Raw genomic sequence first — 27555 nt, forward strand, 5'->3', positions numbered from 1 at the left:
CTTCTTCTTCTTCTTTTAGTTCAACCCAGGCCCAATTTTGTACAAACCCAATTCAGCCCAATTCTCCACTAGGCTTGAATATACACCCTTTATTTCATTTCATGGGCCAACAAGATCCACAAATCACCAACATCTTTCCACCCAAAAGTCCATTTCACAAATCCCTCACATAAAAACACCACAAAACACTACCTCCTTTCCATTTTAAAGATCAATCCCAACATTCCCAAACCTAAGCCCAACTCTCTCTTTTTTGGTTCAACCAAGGCTCAACTTTGTACCAACACAATTCAGGCCCAATTCCCCCACTAGGCTTGAATAAACCTCTATTCCATTTAATGGGCCAACAAGATCCACACCTTGATATGGCCTCTACCAAGGCTAGTTGTGAAAAGTTAACCCTGGTTAATCTATTGGTGGAGGATACTATTCAATGAATAGCTTAAACTTTTCATGAATAGTGACATTTTGTTTTGTTAGGTAGATTTTGCCGTATGGTTCCTTCCTGTCCTTTTTTTTGTCGCAAATGGTTCTTTCTTATCCTTTCTTCTTTCTATCTTCTTTCTGTCTTCTTGCAATGATGAAATGTAGTCTTTAGTTGTCTATCTTTCGATGATGAAATGTGGAGATTTTTTTACCTATCTCGTGCTAATGAATAGTGTATGTCTGTCATGCTTGTTGGTGGGAGGTCAGTCTATATCTGCATAGTTGTCATAATTAAGGGGGTCAGAGTTATTTGCTTCTATGTCAATGTACATGGGTTGACATTCATGTTCTGTTGGTTTGAATTCTTCACAGTGAGGGTAATAGCTGGCTGCTTGTAATTCTGGGGCGTTGTCTATCAAGTTCCGGACACCTGAAGTGTAGGGTTGCAGTCTTGTGAAAAAGGGAATTATGCATCTGTTATCGCTAAAAATGATAATTCTATTGTTGCTAGCTAGCACTTGGTTATCTATGTAGAGCTCGTTAGTAATTAATTAACATACCATTAGACCATTGTCTAAGGCTACCAATGGGAAGAAGGTAAGTTCCATAATTTTGATAGTATAATACCAAAGTTATATTAGCATTCTTAAGTAAAACATATCTCATATTCATTGACTTTTTAATTAGGAAACGTAGTCTATATTTAACTAAAAATGAAATAAACCTAACTCTAATCAATTTTCAAACCACTCTCCTAAAACATCTCTTGACAATAGGCCATTCTATTTATTAAAGATAGTGGAGTACGTACCAGCGTTTTATATATGCCTGAAGTTATATATTAGATTTTTTTTTGTTTTTTTGGGAGGGTGGAATTTGGGAATTGGATAGTGGCATATATTGTCTGCTAGATTTTGTAGACAATGATTTGCTGTAACTTGTTTTTCCTGTGATTATATTGAAGAATCATATGTTCCATGAATTCCTCTCTTCAAGTCGCCAAGCCTCAACAACCAGTCCTCTGGTGAGGGCTTAAGAAAACTTAAGTAGTTTTCCATGTGTCAGCTCTCATAACCTAGTAATAAGCATCTATGTGTCAGCTCTCATAGCCTAAAGTAGTTTCAATTATCATTTTAATGGACAATGCTACAGACACAATAAATTTTACAAAAATTTTCAAAATAATTGAGTTAACAAGTTTTTACTATTTCTCATATGGATCCACCACTAATATCATTTTTTTTTTATCTACTAATAATACCTTACCACCTCATTAGTTGTGAAATTTTTAGTCTCTCTGGGCTCGTTGAAGAGAGTTTATGGACAACTTTTACTACAATCCTAATGTGGTTAACTGTGAGTGATGGATAAAAAATACTCAATCCATATAAAAGTGATAGGCAAAACATTCACAATCTACCTCATCAAAATTATGACATAAAAGTTCTTATCCTTTAAAACTTCTTATTGAATTATAATTGACACTGCAAAGCTTTGCTACTCAATACATTTTATGCTGTCAACCTAGAACCAATTTATTCAAGCAACCATACCGGGCCTCCTCTCCCCTTTGAAAGATCTGCCCAAACCTAAGCCCAACTTCTTTTGTTAGTTCAACCAAGGCTCATCTTTGTACAAACACCATTGAGGCCCAATTCTCCACTAGGCTTGAAGATACACCTTTTATTCCCTTTCGTGGGCCAAGAAGATCCACACCTTTCCACTCAAAAAAAAAGAAGCCTATTTCACAAATCCCTCATATAAAACACCACAAAACCCTACCTCTTTTCCCTTTTAAAGATCAATCCCAAAATTCCCAAACCTAAAGCCCAACTATTTTTTTTGTACAAACCCATTATCAACTAGGCCTCAAAAGCCCATTTCATAAATCCCTAATATAAAAACACCACAAAACCCTACTTCCTTTCCTTCCTCTGGTATCATCTTCACATTCTCATTCTCACACCGCCCCTACACACAGCACAGCCAAAACCAGCATGGGTCGCGTTCGCACAAAGACCGTGAAGAAGTCCTCACGCCAAGTGATCGAGCGATACTACTCGCGCATGACCATGGACTTCCACACCAACAAGAAGCTCCTACAAGAGGTGGCCATCATTCCCACCAAGCGCCTCCGCAACAAGATCGCCGGGTTCTCGACCCACCTCATCAAGCGGATCCAGAAGGGTCCGGTCCGCGGGATCTCGCTCAAGCTCCAGGAGGAAGAGCGCGAGCGCCGCATGGACTTCGTCCCCGAGGTCTCCGCCATCAACACCGACCTCGTCGAGGTCGACAAGGAGACTCTCGACATGTTGGCCACTCTTGGCATGGGTGACATGCCTGGCCTCGTCAAGGTCGACCCGGTTCCCGTTTCCAATATCCAGACCAATTTCGGCCGACCCGGTGCTGCTGGCGGACCCGGTAGGAGGTTCCGTGATTAGGAGGAGGAGGAGAAAGTCGGTGTTTGTTCGTTGGAACAGTTTTGAATGAAGGATAACTGTTAGTTATTTGTCGTTTTTTTAGCAAATGTTTTTTCTTTCATTATCATTTTGACGTTGTCGTTTATTATGGGTACGATTTAGTTTTTTTTTTCTTTTGGTTAAAAGAATGGAGATTGTTTTATGAAATTCGAATGTTTGGGATCGTGATGGTGTTTTGGTTGTTTTCACTAATTAGTATTAGTTTTGGTTTTGGAATTTGGTTTTTTAGGGCATATTTTGGCTTTGGTTTGAGATGGAAAATCAGAAATGGTGTTTGAAACGGACCTTAATTGCATGTATTAATGAATCTGTGGCTGTGATGCACTTTAATAATTTTGTTGTGGGTTCGACCTAATTTGGTTATTGTGGGTTCGACTAGGATGTAGAGACACTTCATTTGGAGTGCCGTACCTTAACAGTGTCCTAGAAGCCATATCATGTCATAATTTTGCTTGTGTTGTGTCCGTGGTGCTTCCTAGGGATCGACTGTATTTGTCAAAATTGGTAGGCTCAAAGCATTATACGAATCTGGGTACAAAATGTTGTTTTCTATTGAATTGAGTAAAATTGTTGGTACTTTTGATTGAGGGGAGGGCTATCATAGTCTCTGTCATATCATATCAATTTTTCTCTTATTGATAGGAGTTTGGAGCCATTGGTAGTTGTTTATAAGTATTTTTGGGGGAGACCCCGTTGAGAACTGCTGTAGGCTCGTCACTCTTCACAATTTGCTTCTGTCCTTATTTTTTGTTTCTATCTTTACTTGTAATTTGAACTTGATCAGATCCGTGACCAATGATTTTATAATGTTGAGTTCTTTTAGCTTATGAAAGATGGTGGTTCTTATTTCTTAACGGAGGGCTCATTTGCACTAATTGCATGGAATTGCATATGTGATAGAGGTAGTTAGCCGTAAGGACTATAAGTGAGCAGGGTTCATTTTGAATAAGATTTCATATACAATGTGTTTTGTTTGAGATTTGGCAGTTTAATTAGAATCTGATCTCAAGTCTTTTGAACATAATTTGGATTGTGATTGTGATGTTTCCCTTTGATTGTGGATTATGCTTAAAACTTGCTTATGCTAGATGTGCTTGTATAAATGCACTGTAAATGGAAAATGAATTCAAAGTTTGTTCATGATATCATGCCCAAAATAACTTCGCAAATGGTGAAAATGGTTTGTCAGCTAAAGTATGAAAACCAACAATGAATGCAAGGTTGTAAGGAGGCACTCCATTTTTTCCCAATAGCAGTCAGTTTCTACTTACAAAAGATAAAAAGCCATGAAAATGCCCCTACACCAAGAGGCATAAACTCTTCCTCATGTTCTGATTTCTGAATATAAATTTCAAATTTAGACCAGATAGGAGTATTTACAGATCAAGCAAATATGTTCCTAACTTCCTAGAGAAATGGCAGAAGAATAAACACCTTATTTTTCAACTTTAAGCCAAAGTCATTGAGTGCAAATACAAATGATTTTTGTGCTTGTAGAAGACGACAAAAGGTTGCATCATTGCATGGCCAAGATTTACTCACTTGAATTTGCAAGCCCAACCATGTTGAGCATATGGCGATCCTCCTTAAATCTTTCTAATACAGAACCTTTGACAGCATCATGCGTTCCTTGCTTCCCTTTTGGAACAACCCTCCAGCATTCTATCACTTCGGGGCATATTCGACTGGTCTTGGAAAGGCAGGGACTGCCGAATGTGGTACAGTTGAATGTGTGACCCTGATCAAAGCTTGCAGAGAGAAACAGACCAAAGTGATTCACTCGTCCTCCAAAACCAATGCCATTTGGGATGTCATCTGAACTGAAATTCACGGCACACTGCAGATACATGGACACTACATATCTTAAGAACATTTTATAATTGGAGAAACAACTAAATCACTGAGATGCATTTGCTTTTTGTTTTGCGTGTAATGCAACCAATTATCATCCAAAAAGGAGAAAACACCAAAACATTAGATTAATAAACATTAGCATGAAAAAACGAAATGAAACAAGTATCAGAAAATCTTAATATAAAAATTGGGTTGGTTCCATCTCATCACTTCAACCTTCCTTCAAGCTCACAACTTCCACATGCATTTTAGATCATAGAACGTGTCAGATATTTTAAACCTTATAAAACCCAATTTACTAAACTTCCTAGGTGATCAAACTTAAGCCTACCTTAAAAATATCTTTCTTTTTAGTTGCCCAAATAAAATCAGGATGAGAATAGTCAAATGATACAAAGGACCATTTGAGTCAAAACCATGCCTTGAGTTAGACTCACTGCTTCAGACTTCATTAGTTGTCCCCTTCCTAGCAGATGACAATTGTTATTACTGTTTGTTTATAAGTGACAATTGTTCTTATCGTCCACACAAGGTTAAGGAAAACCTCCAAAGCATTTTCTAATAAATCACACGGTGATTTACATATATAGGGCAGGTCTACTACCAGAGCTACCTTTGCAGTTTCCATGGCCCCTTTAGGCTGTTCATTTCCACTTGAAACAATATGTACAAATTCAAAATCTATTTAGTTACTCAGCCAATTAATAATAATGAACTTAATAATCCATAAACTTATTAAACTACAGAGAAAGTTGTGACATTTAGGCAGACTTCAATCACAGCATGTGAATATAGAGTTATTTTCTATCAGCAGGATCAAATAATAAAGACGAGACTCATCTGAGATCATGCCACAATGCTAAAACCTCGAACTCAGAACCATATGAAAACAATAGAAACTTACCCATTGTAGATTTTTGTTTGCTCCAGTAGGCCTGAATATAGAAGCCTTTGGATAGAGCTGAAAAAGAAAAGACTTCATGTCTCCATAGAAATCCCCATGCCTCTCAAAAGGCTGAGAAGCATATCCTCCATATACGCAACCTTCTTTATCCTTAATAATCAACACAGTCGGCCCACCATCTTTTCTGCAGTTCAATTGAACAATTACCCATTCCACTCCTATTTAAAAATTAGTTGCAGCAACTGAGAAACTGAAATAAAAATAAAAAGCATTAAGCATTTGTATTTCTTTAGGGAAAGCAGGAAACAAGGCCAAAGCATTAATGCAATATAGTACAACATCAATGTTTTTATAAATAAAGAAGTCTTTACTTTATGGATAGGCATTTATGCCATTGTCTACAGGTTTCTTGTCACCATCAGATCTTCTTATACTAGCTAAGAAAATCATCTCTACTACAGATTAGGGCCTCAATGGAAGCTGTTACTACCAATTTTTACAGCAAAATCCACTTTGTCTAAGCATGCATGATCATTTTAATTTTAATTAATTAATAAGCAAATGCCAGAAAAGGTCAGGATAGCAGCACTAACAAATAATTTAGAATAATTTGGAGTATCTAGAAATATATAAGCATGCATTCTTATTTTTAAACTCTTCTAAACATAATAGGACTCTTGCACAGTCGGAATCTCACACTAACTTTGAAAACATTTTACGGATAATGCATGTTCCATTTAAGTATGCTTGATATTAAGAATCAACATAACTGAGGAGTGAACTGAAGTGTCAGTTAGTGCCAAACACAGTAGTCTCCTTATTTGTGTTTGTATTGTTGATAGTAATGTCTATAATGCTTTCCTGGCATTTATGTAACCATTACAACATGATCCCATGACAACTCGTATTTCAACATCAACATTATGTGTGGGAACAGACCCATGAATCCTGTAGCCTCATTGTTCTTCTTTGTTTTTAGGTGTTGTTTTGTTTGCTTAATACATAAGAAGTATGAAACACAACGTTCAGAGAATCATTTTCTTCAAGAAGTGCAATCTTGATTTAACCAAATTTAGCATTATCAAGTGCTAACAAGAAAAAACATGATGAACGATGCTTATATATATATAAGCAGCAGCAGAAGTGATAGGTTTCTGATCCTCACAGGGCTAAGAAAACAAAAATCAAACAAACAGCTTGGTGCAGTCATGTCACATTCCAAGTTACATTTTCTTCCTTCATGAGAAGAAATTCTTCTTGTAAAAACTATATATTGCATGGTTTATTTTCTGAAAAGTATATGAGCCTCAAACACCTCATTTTGGACTCAAAACAAAGACGACCACAAAGAAGGAAATCAAACTCAACTCACAAGTTATAGGAGTAAAAATTTATATCAACAAATTTAATGAGATATAAGTTAATGAGATCCACTCACGATATATTTCCCAAGAATGTGTTGAAACTTAGGCCATTGTAAGCACTATGGTATAAAAGTTTCCATTCCTCCAGCTCTTGCTGCGAAAGGGCTCCTCCAATATGCCAAGCATATTCCTTCCTCAATAATATCATATTAGAATCAACACTCTCCCCGTGCAGTAGACAAGGAACATGTGATCCTGGTCTTCCTGCACAAAATGGTGGAACATTAAAAAGAGGACTGTTTCCTGACATGTCCCACAAAATAGGATAATCATAAGAGCTTAAGTACAGATTCCCCTCCTAAACAGCTTCAGGTTCCATAATATACAGAACTGAAAATAATCAGGTCTGGTAATTTTCCATATGAAGTATTTAAGGAACAACAGAAGAAAACACACAGGGAGGCTTTCTTCAAATATTGATCTTGTAATAACTAAACACAGAATCCATAATCATCTCAAAGAAAAGGAACAACCCCAAGGGTTTGGTTTAGTGGTCCCCAAGGCCTCATGATATCCAGAAGGTCTTGGGTTCAAAACTCTAGCCAGTATCTTGGGGTTACCCCCAAGAAATTCCTCCATGTAGTCACCCGGTGTGTGTGGGACATGGGGACTACACACACCTAGAGGAATAATCAGGTGTTCAAAGAACTCTAGACATCCACGTTAGCGAAAAGAAACATTACGCAAGTTACAAGATATCTTCATCCCTCATAAAATGATATTGCATATGGCGGTTCATGTTTTTCTCAAATTAATAAAAATATCACAAATTTCTTTTCTAAATCAGTGCCTAATACAAATTATTTTAAGAATTTAATTATTAAATTTAAAAAAAAAATTCAGGAACTGGCTATTAGAACAGTATTTGTCATCATATATGTAACCTATGACTAAGGTTCTTATGTGTCAACAAGCAAAGAAGTGCCAATGAGCTCTGGCTCAAATGACACCTCCTTGTCCCCTTGTAAAAGCAAGCTGAAGAGTGAGATTATTGATTCAATACCCAATAGGAAATCCGGTGCCCAAAAAAAAAAAAAAAAACAAGGCAACAAAGCAATAAAAGAGCAGTAAACCAAACAACTCATAATTTTTAATAAAAATCAAATTTTAAAAATAAAAAAAAATTAACTCCACTAAATTTACAGAATGCATGTGTATTAACTACAGTTTATCTGCTTATATTTTACTTCATGTTGTTGGCAACCTTGACATGACATAATTTGCTTATTTAAAATTAAACATGGTCCATTTCTTTATATAATAAAAGAAAGGGAATCGTTAATTCCACCAAAGAAGTCTCTTTTTAATTTTTTTTCACAAGGTGCAATGAGAAATTCTTTTCTTGCTTTTTGGGTTACTGAATAGACCTAAATACTAGCAAAATGGAAAACAATAAAAATGACAGCAGTCCAAAGAATATACAAATCTAAAGCAGGAAGAAAACCTGCATCAGGTGGCATCAACAAGCTTGCGAGATACTTCTTAACAGATGGGAGAAGAGCACACCAATTTCTGAAATCTTCGAAAGACATACTTTTTTCAGCACTTCCTTCAACATGCTTTGAAAAAGTTGCAGCATTAAGAAATATGTCCACAACGTCCTTGTGTGAACTTGGTCCAAGTTCAGCATCTTTCTCAGAAAATATAGTCTCAAACATCGCAGTCAAAACAGATTCCAGATCAGACCTGACATTAAAGCTCCCAACATGATTCTCACCATCACAACCATATATATACATACACAAAGCCAACTATCTTAGAAGTTTTTATATTGAAATATGACTAAAATTTATCAAAGTAATCATAGTATTAAATTCAACTCTTAACTTAGAAACAAAATTCAGCACCCAACAAAATAAAAAGAGCTAAATTACTACCTGTCCAAAATGCCATTGCCAGACAAGTCTACTAATTGGTAAATGAACTCTTCAATGTCATCTTTTGTTCCTTTCTCATAAGTTCCCTACAATACACAATAAAGCCATTACAAAATGCAGGTCTGTAAACTACTTGAACCAACCTAAGCCGACCCAAGTATTAAAAGTTCAGAATTGGTTCAATAAGCCATTATGAAATGGAGGACCGTAAACTAGCCGAGCCGAGTCTAGTATTATAATTTCATTATTGGTTTATTTAATTTTATTTCAAACACGAGTTGAGCTCGAGCTTCGAGATTATCATGAGTATTTAAAATTCCAGGATTGGTTTTATTTAATTTTGTTTCGAACATGAGTCGAGCTCCAGCAATAAACATCAATACTTAAAAAAAATAATAAAATTTAAAATTTAAAAAAAAAAAAAAAAAAAAAACAACAACAACAACAACAACATAGTATGTTTCACTTACTTTAGCAATAACGAGGTCTTGAAAGGAGAGACGTTGGTCTTTGCGTTTCTGGGAGACTAAATCGAACATGCGGTCACCGAGAGGACTATGAAGTCCAAAATATGTCTGAGACAAAGATTAAGAAAGAAGTGGAAAAGTTTTTTGAGTGTCGAAGATTTTAAGGAATTTTTAGAGCGAAGAAATTAAAGAAACCTTGAAAACTGAGGGAACGATGTATTGGTTATTGGTTTGAGATTGTGCAGCCAAGGATGCGAACAAGGATTTAAGATCTTCCAGTTCTTTTTTACTGAAAGCTCTACAATTAAAAAATAATTGTATAAATTAATTAGTAAATTAATTTTAATCATATTATTAATAAGCATTTACACAGAGAGAGAGAGAGAGAGAGACCTGGAGGCCGAGGCGTAGCGAGGATTCGCCGGAGGTGACTGAGCGTTGCCCATATTGCTTGTGTTGAACCGCTTCTCTCTTGTGCTCTGTGTTAAATTGGTTTTTGCTTTTTGGTTTTATAGTTTCTAAAGATAAGTAAAGAATATAAGTTAAGAATACTATCAAAAATATATATATATATATATATATATATAAAGATAATAAGTAAAGAGCTTTCTTTTCTTTTTTTCTCTATTTTTTGGGTATTTGATATTTGGCCCCAACATTAGATTTTTTACACTTTTTCCATATTACATTTTTTTTTTTTTTTTGAGAAAATTTTTCCATATTACATGAATATTGTATTTTGGGGTGATTTATTACTTCTTCTTTTCCAAAATTAGTCCGGTGCGATTTTAGTTTTTAAATTCCTAAAAACGTTAAAGTAAACGCTCATTATCTCTGACTTGTTAATTTTTAGTTTAGTCACATTATAATTCGATTAAAGATATTGAATAAGTATTGACAAAATGGCCAAATACGGTCCCTTATGTTTGTTAAGTGCTAAAAGTGATTAATTTAGACTTTAGACCTAAGATGCACAGACACAAATACTGGTACAAGTACAACACAGTGACACAAGTCATTTCTAAAAAATTATAACAAAACAGATGGTACGGCACAAGTACAACACCTTAAACGAAATGTCCGTGCTTCTTAGCTTTAGACTTTTGACACACAAATTGTTCATGGACTAAAGCTTAATGATATAAACAATGTATTTTGATGAGAGTTTTGTAAATCAAATGGCTTCTCATGGTGTTTCTAACAGAAACATCCATATTTCAAATCTTAAATTTTTTAACTATCAAAATATAAAATATAAAATAAATAAATAAAAACAACACATTCTACCCTTTTATTTTTAAATAATAAATACATAAGTTTTCAAATGCTAAGTTATGAAATAAATGATAAATACATAAATTTTTGAATGGTAAGTGATGGAATGAGAAGGTGCTAAACACACAATCCCTCTAACCCAATTGTCAATCTTAAAGTAAAGGTCATGCCATGTAATGCACAAAATACATACTCATGCATCATCACATCATGCATCATTGATAACACTCATCATATGATCAAATTCATATCATAATCATATATGCATCCATCGTATGCATTTAAACATTAATATTTCAATAAAAGACTATCAATGAATTAACTCATATCATCAAAATTCACATATCAACAAATTAACTCATATCATCAAAATTCAGCACGTTGCGTAACTTTGAGACTAAACTAAAACTAAAACAAAATCAAATCAAATTTAGTTATTTACGTGCACGCATGTCATCTTGCAAATGATTTAATGACAAATTACCCTAGAAAATGTGAAATGAATTGCAGCCCATCCTCTCCCAAATCAATACACAAATCTTCCACTCACTTGGATGAGAGAGAATTTTGCTTATTGATGTTTTTGTTGTTGATTGATTGTGTGTAACCCAACACCTCGGGTTTTCTAGATAAAACTTGTAAGTGCACAATTTATACCCAGACCCAAAAACAAGTGATAGACTTAGGCCCAAAGAGCCTTATATAATGAAATTTGTAAAGTATGAGTTTGAAACCTAAGTTTGGGATGTTGGAAGTTGATCAACAAGCTAGAATGCCGCAATCTATGCAAGTGACAAATGAATATGATGAAGAAACCTCCTCGGACGTAAGCCGAGGACAATTTGTATAGTATTTCTTTTTCTAAGCCAAAGATTACAATTCTTAGTTATTTTTTAGCTAAGAAAAAGGTTCCTCTTTCTTTCCTCTCTCGTCTTCTTATATGCTTCTTCTTCTTCCCTGTTTCGTTCACGTGTCACATAAATCTTACTCTTAAATAATTGTCCCATTCACCACCTTCTTGAAGTCTTCAAATAATAGCAGGAAGACTGAATTCTACTGTTTAGAGGTCATTTCTTCATTAATGCGGCCAGGGAGGTAGATGCAGGGCCTTTAATATGGTGGTAGCAGCTTTTTCTTCAGATATTTCTCACACGTTCCTGCTTCTAAAGGGTGCTTGGACCACACTTTTACCCACCAGTTTTTTCAGAATTCTGCCTCTAAGCCGTTTAGCAAGTCCCAAGGTCCTTACTGGGCTTGTCCGAGGATATACTCCTCCTTGGACCAATACAGTGCGGTCTGATCGGTGGGCCTAGAAATCCTGACCAAATAGACTTATACCAACCAATCAAGCCAAAACCCAAACGTTTATTCAAGTACTTTTACCCCTCACAAAACTCTTGAAATGTCTTCAAGATTTCATCATCTTGAGGTTCGATGATGAACTTCAAGAATGCAAATTCTAGAACTTTAATGATTGGAACTTTTGAAGTCGAATCAAGATGTGCTCCGAGCAATTGATGAATTCGTTTTGTTTAGAGTTCTAGTGGAATGATTGTGGAAGCCTATAAAATACTCGTTTTGTTGGACATGATAATGAAAGCACAAAAACCTCTTACAAACATTAAATTATTACAGAATGCAGTAAGAGACTTCGAACATAAACTCTAATAGATATCATGAGACTTCAGATACTATTAAGCCAACCCTTTGGGACTTACAGTGTATTTATTAAGCTATGTTAATTAAGAAGAAAATTTATGTGCATGTATGTTTTTTTTTTTTTAAGAATGAGATGCACATAAATTTTCTTATTAATTAACATTATGCATTTAATTAAGGTAAGACACGTTTGACAATTCTCTACTTTTAGGGGGCGTTTAACTGGTATCCAAAACTATCACGAAAAAAAAGGTTAAGAGTAAAAACGAAAAAAGTAAAATACAGATCTCAGAAACACACACCAGAGTTGCTTAAAGTTCAATGCAAATTCTTATCCTCTGAACCTCGGAAATTACGTACAATTCTTAAAGACATTTTTCAAAGCCGCAGGAATAATTAGCGTACACAGTTTTTTCTCTTTTTCACGACTTGAATGAGCTCCAAAGAATCCGATACATGCCGATTTTGCTGAGCCTCGATCTGTAAGTCCTATGATTTCCCACATTTTCTTCAATTCCTTGCACTGCTCTTTGATCCACTTGATTAATCTTATCGAATTTTGTGTTTACGCATCGATATGACTAGGTTTTGTTTTGTTGTTGTTGTTGTTGGTGAGGAAATTGTAGAAAAACAACCTTAAAATTTGCATATTATAGGTCCTAGGAAAGCAAAACACACTAATCGATAGGTGCAATTTTTTTGGGGGGGGGGGGGGGGTTCTATATTCATCTAGATTCTCAGCAACCAAACAGAGAGATCTTAAGTATTACATTTTATAAAATTGAGTAAGTTCTTACTGAAAACTCTACTAAACTCAGCCAAAAAATGGTGCAAAACTTTGATCCAGTTGATTGCTGTTTTGTTTTTGGTTGCTTATGAGGAACTAAAGGGAGCAAAATGGCAGTGTTTGTTGGTGGATTTTAGTGGTACATTTATTTATGTGAAGTCTCAAAAAATGGTTGGCGTTTGTTCAGTCATCTGTTCTAGAAATTTTGGGTTCAAATTCCATTAAAACACGCGGAACGGAATATATAGACAAGTGTTTAATTGATGTAAGTTGATTATGATAGGTTATGTGAGAGCTGGTAGTGACAATGTCGAGGCCGTGGGTACTGGTTTGTCTGCTCCTGTTAATTGTATTCACATCACAGTTTGAGTGGAAGCAACAATATGGGAATGAGCTTGAAGCAAGTTCGATCACATCCCAGAAACAGAACTATATATCTGAAAGAGAGGAAGCTGTGAAAGAAAAGGTGAGTTTGAAATGGATGGGTTATATTACTTTTAGTATAATGCTCAAGTATTTGGTTTGTTTGTGGATTTTGAGATGTTGGTTAAGTGGATTTGTGTTGAAAATCTATATTTATGCATTTGATTGTCATCTTTTTGGAGTGAGGGGGGTGTAAGTTGGACTTCATTTGGTGTTGTTTACTCTTTGGAATGCATTTTAGATAGTGTTTATGATTACTGATAAGAATAGGAAATTTGTTTAACCCTGAATTTTCACTAAAAGTGGGGCCTAGAAAAAAAAAAACCCTCCATTAAATTTATTTGGACGAGATGTTTTAAATTGGTAAATAGAACAACATACAACATAAGTTACAGAATTTGGTTTCTTGGTGTTATTATAATTCTTTTATAGTTATTCAGCAACCAGACAGGGGGTTTACTTTTGGAATAATTCAATGAAAATTTTCCCCCCCCCCCCCCCCCCCCTTCCTCTTCTCCTTTTGTGAAAACTGACTAAAAGATAATTCAAGAGGAGCTTAGAACCTTGTTGAAGTTGAACTTGTCGTTGCAGATTCTGAACTTGTAAACTTCTATAAGCATTCACAAATTGGTTTGGCAAGAGAAGTCTATTAGAAACTTCAATCATACAACATCACGCATAATTTTGTTTTCTATATTTTATGATAATATCAGTTTGGAGATGCAAAAGAGAGAACCATCTCGTCTATTTGAGTTGATGGCAATGGTACCACTTGATAGTTGCTCTATCTAGCTGGTTCTTATTTAACACCTGGGAAAAGAAAAACATACATTGAAGAATTATTCTGAAAAATTATACTAGCTATATTTCCTCACGTATTTTTGCAACAATTGTCTTTTTCACTCAAGCTACACCAGTTGCCCTTGATTGCCAAGAATATTTCTTTGTATTAGTAAAGGCCTTTGGGGCCATGCTTTCTTATTTTATTTAATACTAATCAAACGCACACCTTGGTGGGTCTTGAACCCATGACTTCACAATCCAGCTTGATCTTACAAAGGCTATAAGGGGAAATTGGCGCTATGCTTCACATAACAATCCTGGTGATTCAAATATTAGTTGCCCAACCCCCCCCCCCCCCCCCCCCCCCCAAAAAAAAAAAAAAGAAAAAGAAAAGAAAGAAAGGTGGTTCAAACCTTGTTCTGATTGTAAAGTTTTGAACATCAAACCTAGCTACATTGATCCATGTGATATTGGGCTTCACATATTCATTGATGTGTAAATTGCTTTTAGTCAATACTTGAAACAATAACTTTTCCTTGCTTTTATGAGGGGTTATTTTGTGGTCTACTCATTGAAGCCTCTGTCAACTACTTTGTCCTCAATACACAAACTATCTTTTAGCTTGACTTTGGGCCTTCATAGTTCATAGGGCATGATGTCTTCTCTTATGGTCTTGACCATTGAATTTTTCCCAGGGTGGCCAATTGATCCATGATGTGTTGGGGGAAAAAAAGAGATGAAATAAGAGATGGAGTAGAAACCTAGGCTTCACCACCTAAAGGGGCTTAGAATCACCATCTAGCTGAAGAAAGTTTTCATTAGAAAATTATAATTCAAAATATAATGTCTTACACCATTCCTAGTGCCTCTTTTTAATATGCTGATCCTCATTCATAATAAAACCCAAAGTCAAAATTCAAGATGTCAAATGATATCTGAAGTGTGAAAATCTGAAACAATAAAACTCTGAAATAAATGGCGTCCTGACATGGGAAATATGAAATAATCCCTAGGTAGGAAAGGAAAATTCTTGTGTCCGCACCACCCATGGTATTTATTTCTGGTAACAACATCAGTAAGCTAGCCTTTTCTCATCAGATTTAAAATTGACACTGCCTCGAACTTCTTGTGAATGCATTTTTTGTCTTTTCTTTGTGGGCATTCTATCATGACAATGAGGTTTCTAAACAACCGTACTTTTGTTCATATTTACAAATGCCTTTTTTGTTTCTTCCATTTGAAATCTTACATAATGAAAAGTTAGGACTATCTATTGCGTCAGCTAGTCTGAGGTGAAGCATTTTTTATTATTTTTTTTATGTTCCAAAGTTATTTGAGCTGAGCTTGGGCTGAGTAAAGTTTGGGCCAGGACAAACTTGATTCTTCCAGAAGTTAACCAGGTCTTAGAGAGCACTAATGTGCAAGTTTCCTAAATAGCGGTTAACATGCATCATTTTTTCGAATCCAAAACTTAGTTGAGTTAGTGGTTAAGTGGGTGATTTTAAATCTAAAGGTGATTAACACAACCCATATTCAAGGAAAATTCATGCGTTTAATTGTTGACCTTTATTTCCTCTTTTAAGTTTTTAAGCATGGGCCAACCCACACTCTTCCCAGAACTTATTTAACATCATTGGCGGAGCTTTAGCTGAGGACCAGGTTATAAAGTCCAGGCTGATCCAAGCATGGGTTAAGGTATTTGTCCTTAAGGCTGAAATCTGGACAGGCCTAAACCCCTTGAAAGACCTGTATAGCCGGTCTTTGCCAATTTCAATGCTCTGTTCTGTGTCTTTCAGATATGAATCTGCAATATTTTATCCTGCTTTCCCAAATAAAATGGCAGATAAATAGGAAGAGTTTGGTTCAGATTGATTCTGTCTACAGTTCCATTGCAGCCAAGGAAATTTAAACTTAGTCAAGATGTCTGCATATTATCAAAACTATTAGGACAAGATTAAACTTAGTCTAGTTGACTACATGTCACCTAAGCAATTAGTCAAACTTAGGCATGGCTTGGTCTGGGCAAGGTGCAGCCTTGGTTGTCGGTAAAATGATCAGATAGGACCTGCTATAATTTGTCACATTAAATACTTTAAGGAAAGTTTATAATGCTTAATGATTTTATTGTTGGCCTGCACAATTTTCTTGGTAAACAAACCATAGGTTTTCATTTGATTGTAAATGTGTCATGTTTCTGGCAAAAGAACTCTCAAACAATCAAGTCACAAAAACAGCTCTTATACAAATTCATTGCCAACACCCCTTTTCTCACAGGCCTTGCTTTCATATGGATTCTGTCTGTGCAAGACTCACATTTCATTTAGTGTTATTGTGTAAAGGTCTGCCTGTGAAGAGGAGTGTTAGAGTTATTGTTTTGATCTTGATAGTCGTTGTTGGCCTACTTCCTGACAGTTAATGTTTTGGGACTAATAGCTATTAACCCTTCATCTATCCCATTTCCTGGCTTTCTTTCTCAGTTAGAACTATTCCCTATTGTCTCATGACCTCATCCTATAAAGTGCAATGGTAAGTTGAATAGTGTCCTTGAAAGTCTCAAACCCTGCAAATGATGCGCAAAATGCCAATGCAGTCCCTGAATTTCTCTGAAAACCCACTTTGGAATGTTAATTTCAAGTCTTCTTTGTCATTCATTATCAAGCCTGCTGTAAATGATCTCAGTTGCCTTTAATACTGTTGCCACTTGGATCCAGCACTGTTATAGTATTGCAGTCAATTGGATTTGCCAATTTAACAAAGGATCTTAGGACAGAGTTCTTTAGGTGTTTAACTAAATCTAATATTGGAGGATCCAGTCTAGGATGTGGAACAGTATATTTGAAATATGATGGGAGGAGGATGAGATTGGCAAATATTTGGAAAATCATAAGAGGGCAAGCGAGTACTTAATTGTTATTGCATGGAAACCAGCATCTCACTGTTGCTTGTTGGTCAGCAAAGTTTCAGAGAACCCTCTATTCTATTCTAATTTAACATTTGATATAGTTACTTGATGCTAATTGAGTATGACTAGGATGCAAAATTTCAATTTTAGGGAAGAAGCATTAGCAGATATCTATTTTTTATTTTTATCTATAGTTTTGAAAGAACTTCTTCATCTACAACACTCCCTTTTCTTCTTTGATATTATATGAAGCCCGTACAAGTATGGGGACTTCATTTAGAAACTATATAAGAAACTAGTCCAGATCCTAGTTTGGGTCATGGGCAGTCACTGGCTATTAAGGCAGAGGAGGCTGCTGAACCAATGACAAATAGACATGATGCTGATAGGCTTGCAAATGAATGGTTAGTAGAGGAGACTGTTGAGCTAGCTGAAGATCAACAAATGTGGTATGCAAGGAGTCAGCAGGCAGACAAGTACTTCACTGAGGACAGTGAAGAGCAACATGCCTAGTACCATGGCACATTTGACAAATGGTGCCAATAGAACCCTGATGAGAGTCATAATCACCAGTTTTGTTGTTGCAATCTCAGTTTCAGATTCAATTCTTGATACTTCCCCTTGATGGCCAGGACCACCATTTCCTTGACAAGAACAAGGATGGGCATCTTAGGACTCTGGCTGACCACAGGATTGTTGGGTGAGGAGGGCAATCTGTGGAGGCGGAGTAAAAGCAGATGCATGTGCCTCAAGGGATGATAGGCAAGCCCAAAGATCCTGAAAGGATGGTAACAACAGGAAATGGAGGGTGGCAGTCATTATCATCTCATAACCCGGGCCCAAGCCACTAAGGACATAGGTCACTAAATCATCTTTGGAAGTTGGCCGTCCAATCAAGGCCAAATATTTAGCCAAGGATTTGGCATAAAGGATGAAGTCAGAGATGGACCATGTTGGTACATGTGTCTTGAAATGGTGGTCATGGTTTGACCAAATTCATAAGTTGAATTAGGAATGGCTAGCTGAGTTTGTATGGTGCTTCTATTCGATGTGTGCAGCGGTGATCCCTTTATACCCTAGCCAACTTAGTTAAATATAAGTATTTTCTGTGTGTTTGCAAGAATCCTCTTTTGTGTTGTGGTTAAAGAATAGGTTCACGTGAATTCTCTTGTCTTGCCATGTGCTAGTGATAATTGAGAGAGAGAGAGAGAGAGAGAGAGAGAGAATAGGATTTTTTTGGATTTGGGTTTATTTGAGGAAATCTTTGTGCCACTGTTGTAATCTTCCTATTTTTATAGTGAAACTTTCTTCCTATTGTAATATGTGGACCTAATCATATTGATGAACCACGCCAATTTTTGTATTCCTTGTGTGTGTGTGTGTGCACTTGTTGACCAGTGGCTCAATCTTGCGAATTGCAAGCCCACAACACTCAGGATGTTTCAACTCCTCGACATTCAAATCAAGAGTTATATCAAGGGAGAAGTTTCACAAGTGGGTGCAACAGCGGTGCTATGAGGGCATGTGGTAATTGGCGAAGGAACAGAGGTGATGGAGGAGACACAGCCTCAACTCCAAAGGTAAAGACACAAAAGGGGAAAAAATTGGAAAGAGAACTTGAAAGTGATTTAGGTCGTGACACTCTTTGATACCATGTAAAAATTCAGAATTTCTTTTGTTTGCATTGATCTCTGATTGGGTATATACAATACAATGATCTGTATAAGGAATATACACTAAATGTAAAATAAGCACATGCCTAAACGTGAGACTAAATAGATGTGATGGAGCTAATAAGGGGCTACCTAACCCTTACCGTAACAATTTCATTCAAGAAGGCCTGCCACATTTATGTAATGATTCTAACTTTTAGCAAACATGCATGACCTGAATGTCTCCTTGCATTTGTGCGCACCACTTTGGCCCCTTTTCAGCCTAATCCCAATCTTATAAGGTGCAAATTGGATCTAATTCTTGAAACATACAACCTGCTCTCGTGTGCACAAGTCCAGCTAACAAGTGACTTAATCCACCTCTTTATTGTGAATCCATTCTTTTGCATTTTTGCTTCTGCTTTCTTGCCTTAAACAATACTTTAAGGTAAATGCATGGGATGATTCACCATTTCTAATGTAGAATTTTTTTTTTTTCATTTATGTATGGGAATCTCAATGTTGATGGGACCTTCTTTTTTTTTTTACTTTTATTCATTAAAAACAAGTCATCTCCGTGTAAATGAACTGCATTTCATCTGATTGTGTGGTATTGTATTGTTCTATACCTTTACACTAACTTGTTTGTGGTGCTTGACATCATATTATATCTGAAGGTTCCTTCTTTGAATTCTACTTTTTCCTATATTAATGCATTCAGTTTTAATTTGATTAAATTGCTGGAGTTAAAAATTCTACCCTGATTTTGAAGATGGCAAATTTCATCTTAGTGTACTACCATAGTTTTGTTGATAATAGGCTATCAAATTTACTACAGATTATCCTCTCTCAAGAGAAGAATATTCAGAAACTTAATGAGATTGTGCAAAGTCTTCGAGAAGAATTGTTACATTGCAGGGGTGGAAGTGAGGTTGTCAATAGCACAGCAACCCATTTGACTGAACTTCTAACTGAGCTTGAGCGTCATCCAATCTTGGAGGATTAGTTATGGGTCGAACATGTTGAATCAATATGTTTGATAATTGTAAGTAGGAAAACCTTGTTATCTTTCCAAGCTATGTTACTTCATTCTAAGGTTCTATCCAAATTGTAATAGTTGCCTTACAAAACACAACATTAAATCCACATATTCTATTGTTAATATGTCATGATTGTCAACGCCTGTATGTTCTACGCTTTCCTCTATTGTGGTTGTATTCTGTCTATGTAGCATTGACCAATCATGAAGTAATTTTAATGGTTATTGGTGATGTTGGTGAGCAGCTACTATTGTTTGGAGCAGAATCAAAAGTTAAATTCATTTCTTTTATGGAAAATATTGGGAACCGGATTAATTTCTTCATATTTATAGAGATAATTGAAAGATTGATGAATGATTTCAACTGTATACGGCTATACCGTATACCCTGGGAACTGAAGGTCAATAGATTCTCAATCATTTCCTTGGAAATCAGTTCTTTGAATGCATTTATCGAATTTGGACATGAAAGTTATGGTCTCATTCAAATAAAAGTTTACAAAGGCTTTTCTTGTCATTTAGGCCCTAGATGGTAAAATCATCAGTCTCATCTTTCAGCAATTTGCATGAGCTATTATGAACAATCTTTGGACTGTTACACATTTAAATGTTCCTTAAATATCTCCTGTCAAAACATTGTCCTGAAAGAATAAGGAAGTGGTTGAAAAGTTTGCAACGTTAGCTTGAGTTACAAGTCAACGAAAGATGCTTCAATTGACGCTGTCGGTTTTGCACAAGTATTATATCAGGTTCTTCAAAGTCTTCATTGAAGGGGAAGAGACCTTAGCAGATGCCAGTTGAATTTAATCTTGAAGCTGAACAGAATGTTGCAAACAGTTTTAACTTCATTCATAGATTTCAAGTAGAACATTCTGTTTGTTGTTCTAGGACTCAAAAATTTTATTGCGTTTACCTTACCAACCGGTGTACTTTATCTTAGCTTTCACCATTTCTGGGAGCCTGTGGATCATGGTATTCACTCCATCTGCCTTTCATTTTATTTCCGTCCTTCAAATTAATGCCAATTGTAATTCCATGTGACCTTGGCTTCTATTCCACCGCTTGATACATGTTGTTTGAACTGTTATTGTGTACGGTAGAAGAAGAGGAAAGGAAACTTTTGTCTCTCTCATTCATGCACACACATTTGAGATTCTATACTCAAATTATGAAATCTATGCAACTACATTGGATTGGTTGAGTCAATTTAATGTCACCACTATTACTTATAATCAGTTTCACTACTTGGGGGGGGCCCAACTCCCCAATAGTTGGTATGAATAAATTCCTGAGTGACCCAAAAAATTCTTAGTGCTTACTACTGGGGCCTTTAAACTGTTGTTTGTATGGTTTGTATTCAACCGATTAAACAAGAAATATGAATACTGTCAATAGGATCCGCAACCATTTGATTGATATAATTATTCAACTAGGACCCTGAGTTCAATTATCCCCCAAAATAGATGGGGGGGATAATTAATTTGAATTATTCAACTAGGACCCTGTCCTTCAAATTAATAATTAAGTACTTCGCACTAATAAAATCAAGCCACTTTATACAACAATGACAAGCTTAAAAGATCATGTGAAAATGGGACCGAATATTTGTTTTGGCTAAGTAATTAAGGAGAAGAAGATGAATAGATGAAAACCTTTTAGGTGTAAGTCTCTACACAAGCCAAGCTCTCCCCCACTCTCTTTCTAGGCAATTTTCAAGCTGTAGCTATGAGGGAATATAGCTTGGTTTCTGTTTCATTTGATAATATATAAGGTCCAATCTAGAGCTTTAAACTGAAGTCAGTCACACATGATAGGCCTAAACTGATTATCACCAGGGTCGAATCAATTTAAAGTCCTGGATTTTTGAGGTAGGCAACAATCAATTGGACTAAACTACTAAGACTATAATCAATTCTTTTGCCATTATAGACAGACATACTGGTTTAATAGCCAATTAATATACTTGTGAGGCGTCAAGATCATGGTGTTGGATTAGATTAATGTACAGACTCCGACTAGTGAAGATATTGCCGACCTGAATTGAGAAGGGGTCAATAGCCAGAATTCAAAACTGCAACCACAACTAACCTTTGGTGCCCCAAGAGGTTCTATAGCTTTGATATAATGATATTATTCCTAGCATTATTGAGATAGACAACTGATCTTCCATAATTTATAGTTTATAGTGTACTTCATTTTTTGTCTCCCTTATTTTTTTCATCATAAGTTGTTTGCTGATAGAAACTCTTAAATTAGAAAAAAAAAAAAAAAAAAAAAATCTTGTATGCACCAATCTCATGAGACTAATGTCTCAATATGTGGATTGGTTGTTTGTAGACAAAAACTCTTAAATTAGAGAAGAATCTTGTATGCGACAGTCTTATAAGACCAATGTCTCACTGACATGTGGGTCACGCGGTCCACATGTCAGTGAGACACTAATTTTATAAGACCGGTGCAAGAGATATTGTCTCTATAAATTGACTATTTTCCAATGTTAAAGTTGATTAATAGCTCCTAAAATGACAGTCAATTTTTGTTGAAGAGAAAATCTTAATAGTATGAATATAATTTGAGAGGATGAATAGAATTTTATGATCAGAATTCAACCCGAAATAGTATTAATCAACCTTAACCAATAGCATCAATAACTCAAACCAATTATTTAATTTTTGTAGATATAAGCTAAAAAAAAGCATTTATTTATTTAAATCTTTAATAAGAGTCTTTCTGGTGTTTTTTTATTTTATTTTTATTGTGTGCTTTTCATACTTATGTCTAGGTTACGTCAACTATAAATTGTAATCTCTCTCACCCACCTCAATTATGAACCCCCAACAAATTTACTTAAATTGGAGTAATTTGGAAGGCAATTATGTCAGTGGTTAGCAGAGTTTTGAGAAAAACAAGACATGTGCAATTAAAACTAAAACGTAATTCTCACGAAAAGTTGGCTGCCCTCGTTACCCAAATTTCCTTTGGCTTCGAGAAGGATTAATCACCACCAGTAATCTGTTCCCATCGATCTTTATCACACTAATGGTAGATCATTAATGTTTGCTCCAACTTTTGGTTCTTTTGTACTTGTAAATTCAATAGGAACTGTGTTAAGGAGTAATGGCTAATGACATTTCACTTCAATCCTAAGCCACTAACCACTTCTTTAACTACAGATTCCATATTAAGAGGCTTAAAGTCACCAAACAAAAATAATTTTTTTTTAAAAAAATTACGAAAATGCTAATGCGTGTCGACACTAATTTAGGCAATATATTTATAAAATTTTTATGAAAAAAAAAAAAAACAATTGATCATTTTTAACAATTTTTTATATTTTTCATGAAAGTGATATCGAAATTTTCTTAAAAATTGTTATTAACAAATATCCAAAAGACAGTCATTAACTAAATCAAAAATTCTTATCCAATCCTATATCTCTCTTCTTCTTTTTTCTTCTTTTTTTTTTTCTGTAAATTTTGAATACGTGCTTAGAGCAAGCAAGCAGAATATGATAATTTTTTTTGTAGAATTTTTTTCTCACTTATCAGATTAAATTACTCTGATTTATGTTACTATTTTTTTTTTTAAAGAAAAGAATGTATACCAATTAAACAAAGCTTGTATTTAATGGAAACCGTAGTGATGGGCCATGGGCTTTTATGCTAGATTATGCCAATTCCATTTATGAAATAGCACGCTTGGAATTCAAAGCGACGGCCCACAAGATGGCTGTAATTAAACTCACCCCTTTTCTTAAATACTCCGTACGCTAGGGCGATGGAGCTGTGAAAATTCAAAATTGAAAAAGTACTTCCTATCCCCGGATTAATAATATGAAAATAAATAAATAAATAAATAAACCTGGTTTAAACCACCTTTTATTTTTTATGGTGAATTATAAATTTGACCAATTCCATCTCGTCCAAAGGAGCCGTCCAGAACAGAAGATACATCCCACGTGAGAAGGTCGTCCATGTAAGGATAATCATTCGTGAGAAGGTCGTTCATGTAAGGATAATCGTCTGTGAGAAGGTCATCTATAGAAGGACGACCTGCCGTGGGAACAAGGTACACTCGTCAGGGAGGCTCCTGGATGAGCCCTTGACACTTAGGAAAATTCTCAAGCATGAACTTGCCTACATACTAATGTTCCAGAACGTGAGTAAAATCCAAGTTTAGTACTACAACTCTTTATCACATGCATAACTTCCAGTGACAATTATATGAAAAAATGTAACTCCTAAACGGTTGTGGAAATTATCCTTAAATCCTCAAACTTCCTCAAATATAGGAGAGGTTACAGGTTTAATAACCGTTTCTAGGGTGCACTATATAAACGCTCATTCAGACCAGACAAAGGTACATTTTTACATTTCCTGAAAAGTTAGAACTCTAAAATTTAAGAGAGAAAAACTAACTTTGGTATCGGAGGGTTCTTGGCCGGCGACTATGGTCACCTTTGATCATTATTCTTTCTTTTTCAGACCATCAAAACAGCCAGTAGTCATTTCAAATCCGAAGTATCTAGCCTGCTGATTTTCTTCGCATCATCAATTGGCGCCGTCTATGGGAATTACTGTTCTTTTCGTTCGATTATTTGTTTTCAGCAATTCGCCTTTCCCAGACAAAAGGCTGAATGGTTCGGACAAGATCAAGGGCTACCAGCCCAGGCTACTAGGAGAGTAGGGATGCTTCTAGTAATCCCCACCGTGATCGTCAATCAACGCCTGTCATGCAACCGGCTTCCGTTCAACATATACAATCCATGGCTGCTGCTATGGCGAAATTAACCCGTTAGAACCAAGAGTTGAATAGGGAGATCAATTTAAGGAGGCAGCGCCATGAAAGGTATGCGAAAGGGCAAGCCCATAGTCAAGAGGGTAGAGGAGAAAACGTTGAGTTCGAGAATCAGTTAAAGGGTACTGCTTTAAGAAGAGTGTCACACTTGGAGAAGGAGATGGACTAGATGAGAAAAGCTATGGATGAAATGAAGGAGAATATGAGACGGGCGAACCCCGTAGATGACTTAGTTCACTGAACGGACTCCCCTTTCACGGCTTCCATCAATAGTTATCCCCAACCCCCGAAATTCAAAATGCCTTTCTTGGATTCATATGATGGAACTCGTGACCCGTGTGATCACATCGCTACCTTCAAGACTACCATGCACCTTCAAGGGGTTCCGAACAAGATTATGTGTAGAGCATTCCCTACCACCCTCAAGGGACCAGTGCGAGTGTGGTTCAGCAAGATTCCCCCAAACACGGTGGGCTCATTCGAGGAGTTACAAAAGTTGTTCGTCAATAATTTCATTGGAAGACAACGCCATAAGCATTCCTCTTCCAGTTTGCTAACTATAGAGCAAGGGGAGAATGAGCCTTTACGGTCCTTCATTACCCGGTTCAACAGAGAAGCCTTGACGGTAGATGAAATGGACGACAAGTTGTTATCGGCCGCCTTCCATAATGGGGTCAACTCTGACTTGTTCATTCATAAGCTCTACGAGCAAGAACCATAAACTATGGCCGAACTCATCCATTCGGCCCAAAATTTCATGAATGTTGAGGATACGATCATAGCCAAGAAGAGAATGAGAGCAGAGCGTTCGGAAGCAGGTCATCCGCGTCATCCAGATCAAGGTCCTCATCTAAAGAAGGCTCGGGCAAAAGAGAAAAAAGATAGAGATAGTAAGAAGGCGAGTTCTTCAGTGAGAAATCAACAATACACTCCCTCGAATATGCCACTACAGCAAGTGTTTATGCAAATCAAGGATGATCCGTCCTTGAAGTGGCCAGAGAAAAAGAAAGGAGATCCTAACAAGTGCAATAAGAACAAGTATTGTGGCTTTCACATAGACCATGGGTGCGACACAGACGAGTGTTTTGATTTAAAGCAACAAATAGAGAATCTTATTAGGCAAGAGAAGTTGAGGAATTTCCATGGATGAGACCACAAGGAAGATAAGCTGAAGGCCAAGGTAGAAGAGTCATCACGACCCCCACTTGGGGAAATAAGAGTTATTATAGGATGAACCTTGGCAGCTCAGTCATCCAAATCAAGGAAGACATACCTGAAGGTGGTGCAAAACGTTCAGCTGTCTGGACGACCTCCCAGGGTGAGGGAAGCTGATGAGTAAGCCATCACATTCACGGATGAGGATGCTGAAAGAGTTCACCACCCCCACGACTACGCGATCGTTATTACCCTGCTCATTGCCGATTATACGACCAGGAGGGTGTTGGTAGACAATGGCAGCTCTGTGGACATCATGTATTACCCCACCTTCCAACAAATAAGGTTAGGACGAGATCAACTCCGATCAGTGCATTCACCAGTGGTAGGATTTGGAGGAATGAAGGTGCAACTTGTGGGCACCATTACATTACCTGTGGTAGTTGGAGCGTACCCGCAACAGATAACCAAAAAGGTAAACTTCCTTGTTGTTGATTGTTCATCATCATATAATACTATTATTAAAAGGCCAACTTTGAATAATTGGAAGGCGGTAACCTTTACCTACCATTTATCTGTCAAATTTCCTACCAAGCATGGAGTGGGTCAAGTACAAGGGGATCAGTTAGCCGCCAGAGAGTGCTACTTAGCCACGTTGGCAATGGACGAGCACGTGCAGAAAATGAGCATAGACGAGAGAAGGATTACTACGAAGCCCACTAAGATGTTAGAGGATGTCCTGTTGAACAAGAACAGCCTCGAGAAGTTTACTAGAATTGGGGCGAGTATGGAAAGGGAGACAAAGCATACTCTGGTCTAGTTTTTGAAGAAAAGCTTGGATGTCTTTTCATGGAGTCACGAGGACATGTCGGGTATTGACCCAAGTGTCATTACTCATCGTCTGAACGTGTATCTTTGCTCCAAACTTGTGCATTAGAAGAAGAGGGTTTTTGCTCCTGAGCGAGACAATGCCATAAAAGAAGAGGTCCAGAAGTTGATTACCGCGGAATTTATCCTGGAAGTTTATTATCCGGACTGGTTGGCAAACGTGATTGTGGTCAAGAAAGCTAATGGCAAGTGGAGGATGTGTGTGGACTTTACCGATCTAAACAAGGCTTGCCCCAAAGAAAATTATCCATTGCCACGCATCGACCAACTGGTGGATTCGACAGCGGGTCATAAATGCTAAGTTTCATAGATGCCTTTTCAGGCTACAACCAAATAAAGATGGACGAGGTAGATCAAGAGAAGACCTCCATCATTACTAGCCAGGGATTATTTTGCTACAAGGTAATGCCTTTCGATTTAAAGAACGTAGGGCGAATTACCAAAGACTAGTTAGCCACATGTTCCGTCCTCAAATTGGACGGAATATGGAGGTTTACATAGATGATATGCTGGTAAAGAGTTTGGACGACCTTCAAGAAATCTTTGACACACTTCGGCGGTATAACATTAAATTGAATCCAAGCAAGAATCCAAGCAAGTGTGCTTTTGGAGTTTCGTCAGGGAAGTTTTTGGGGTTCATGGTTTCAAATAGAGGAACTGAAGCTAATCCCGACAAAATCGAGGCGATACTAACTATGGAACCACTAAAGAACATCAAAGAAGTCCAGCCTCTCACCGAACGAGTTGCCTCCCTTAACAGGTT

At 36.6% G+C, this 27555-nt stretch overlaps 3 protein-coding genes across 3 annotated transcripts; 2 read left to right on the top strand and 1 right to left on the bottom strand.

Moving 5' to 3' along the window:
* The first annotated feature begins 2343 nt into the window (after nucleotides 1–2343).
* Nucleotides 2344–3069, top strand: LOC142610568 (small ribosomal subunit protein eS17-like). The gene has a single exon (XM_075782409.1). It carries the CDS (start codon nucleotides 2424–2426, stop codon nucleotides 2865–2867), a length of 444 nt encoding a protein of 147 aa, XP_075638524.1. The 5' UTR covers nucleotides 2344–2423; the 3' UTR covers nucleotides 2868–3069.
* A 1127-nt stretch (nucleotides 3070–4196) lies between these two features.
* LOC142610567 (uncharacterized) lies at nucleotides 4197–9956 on the bottom strand. Its single transcript, XM_075782408.1, has 8 exons — nucleotides 9826–9956; nucleotides 9628–9730; nucleotides 9436–9540; nucleotides 8966–9051; nucleotides 8533–8774; nucleotides 7103–7292; nucleotides 5665–5848; nucleotides 4197–4743 (listed from the first exon to the last, which is right to left on the bottom strand). Exons 1-8 carry the CDS (start codon nucleotides 9876–9878, stop codon nucleotides 4441–4443), a joined length of 1266 nt encoding a protein of 421 aa, XP_075638523.1. The 5' UTR covers nucleotides 9879–9956; the 3' UTR covers nucleotides 4197–4440.
* Nucleotides 9957–12483: 2527 nt separating this feature from the next.
* Nucleotides 12484–20196, top strand: LOC142611090 (uncharacterized). Its single transcript, XM_075783122.1, has 3 exons — nucleotides 12484–12848; nucleotides 13437–13619; nucleotides 19752–20196. Exons 2-3 carry the CDS (start codon nucleotides 13461–13463, stop codon nucleotides 19917–19919), a joined length of 327 nt encoding a protein of 108 aa, XP_075639237.1. The 5' UTR covers nucleotides 12484–12848; nucleotides 13437–13460; the 3' UTR covers nucleotides 19920–20196.
* Nucleotides 20197–27555: the final 7359 nt, after the last annotated feature.

The sequence above is a fragment of the Castanea sativa genome, chromosome 9 (genome assembly GCF_040712315.1).
Source record: "Castanea sativa cultivar Marrone di Chiusa Pesio chromosome 9, ASM4071231v1".
NCBI classification, from domain to species: Eukaryota; Viridiplantae; Streptophyta; class Magnoliopsida; order Fagales; family Fagaceae; genus Castanea; species Castanea sativa.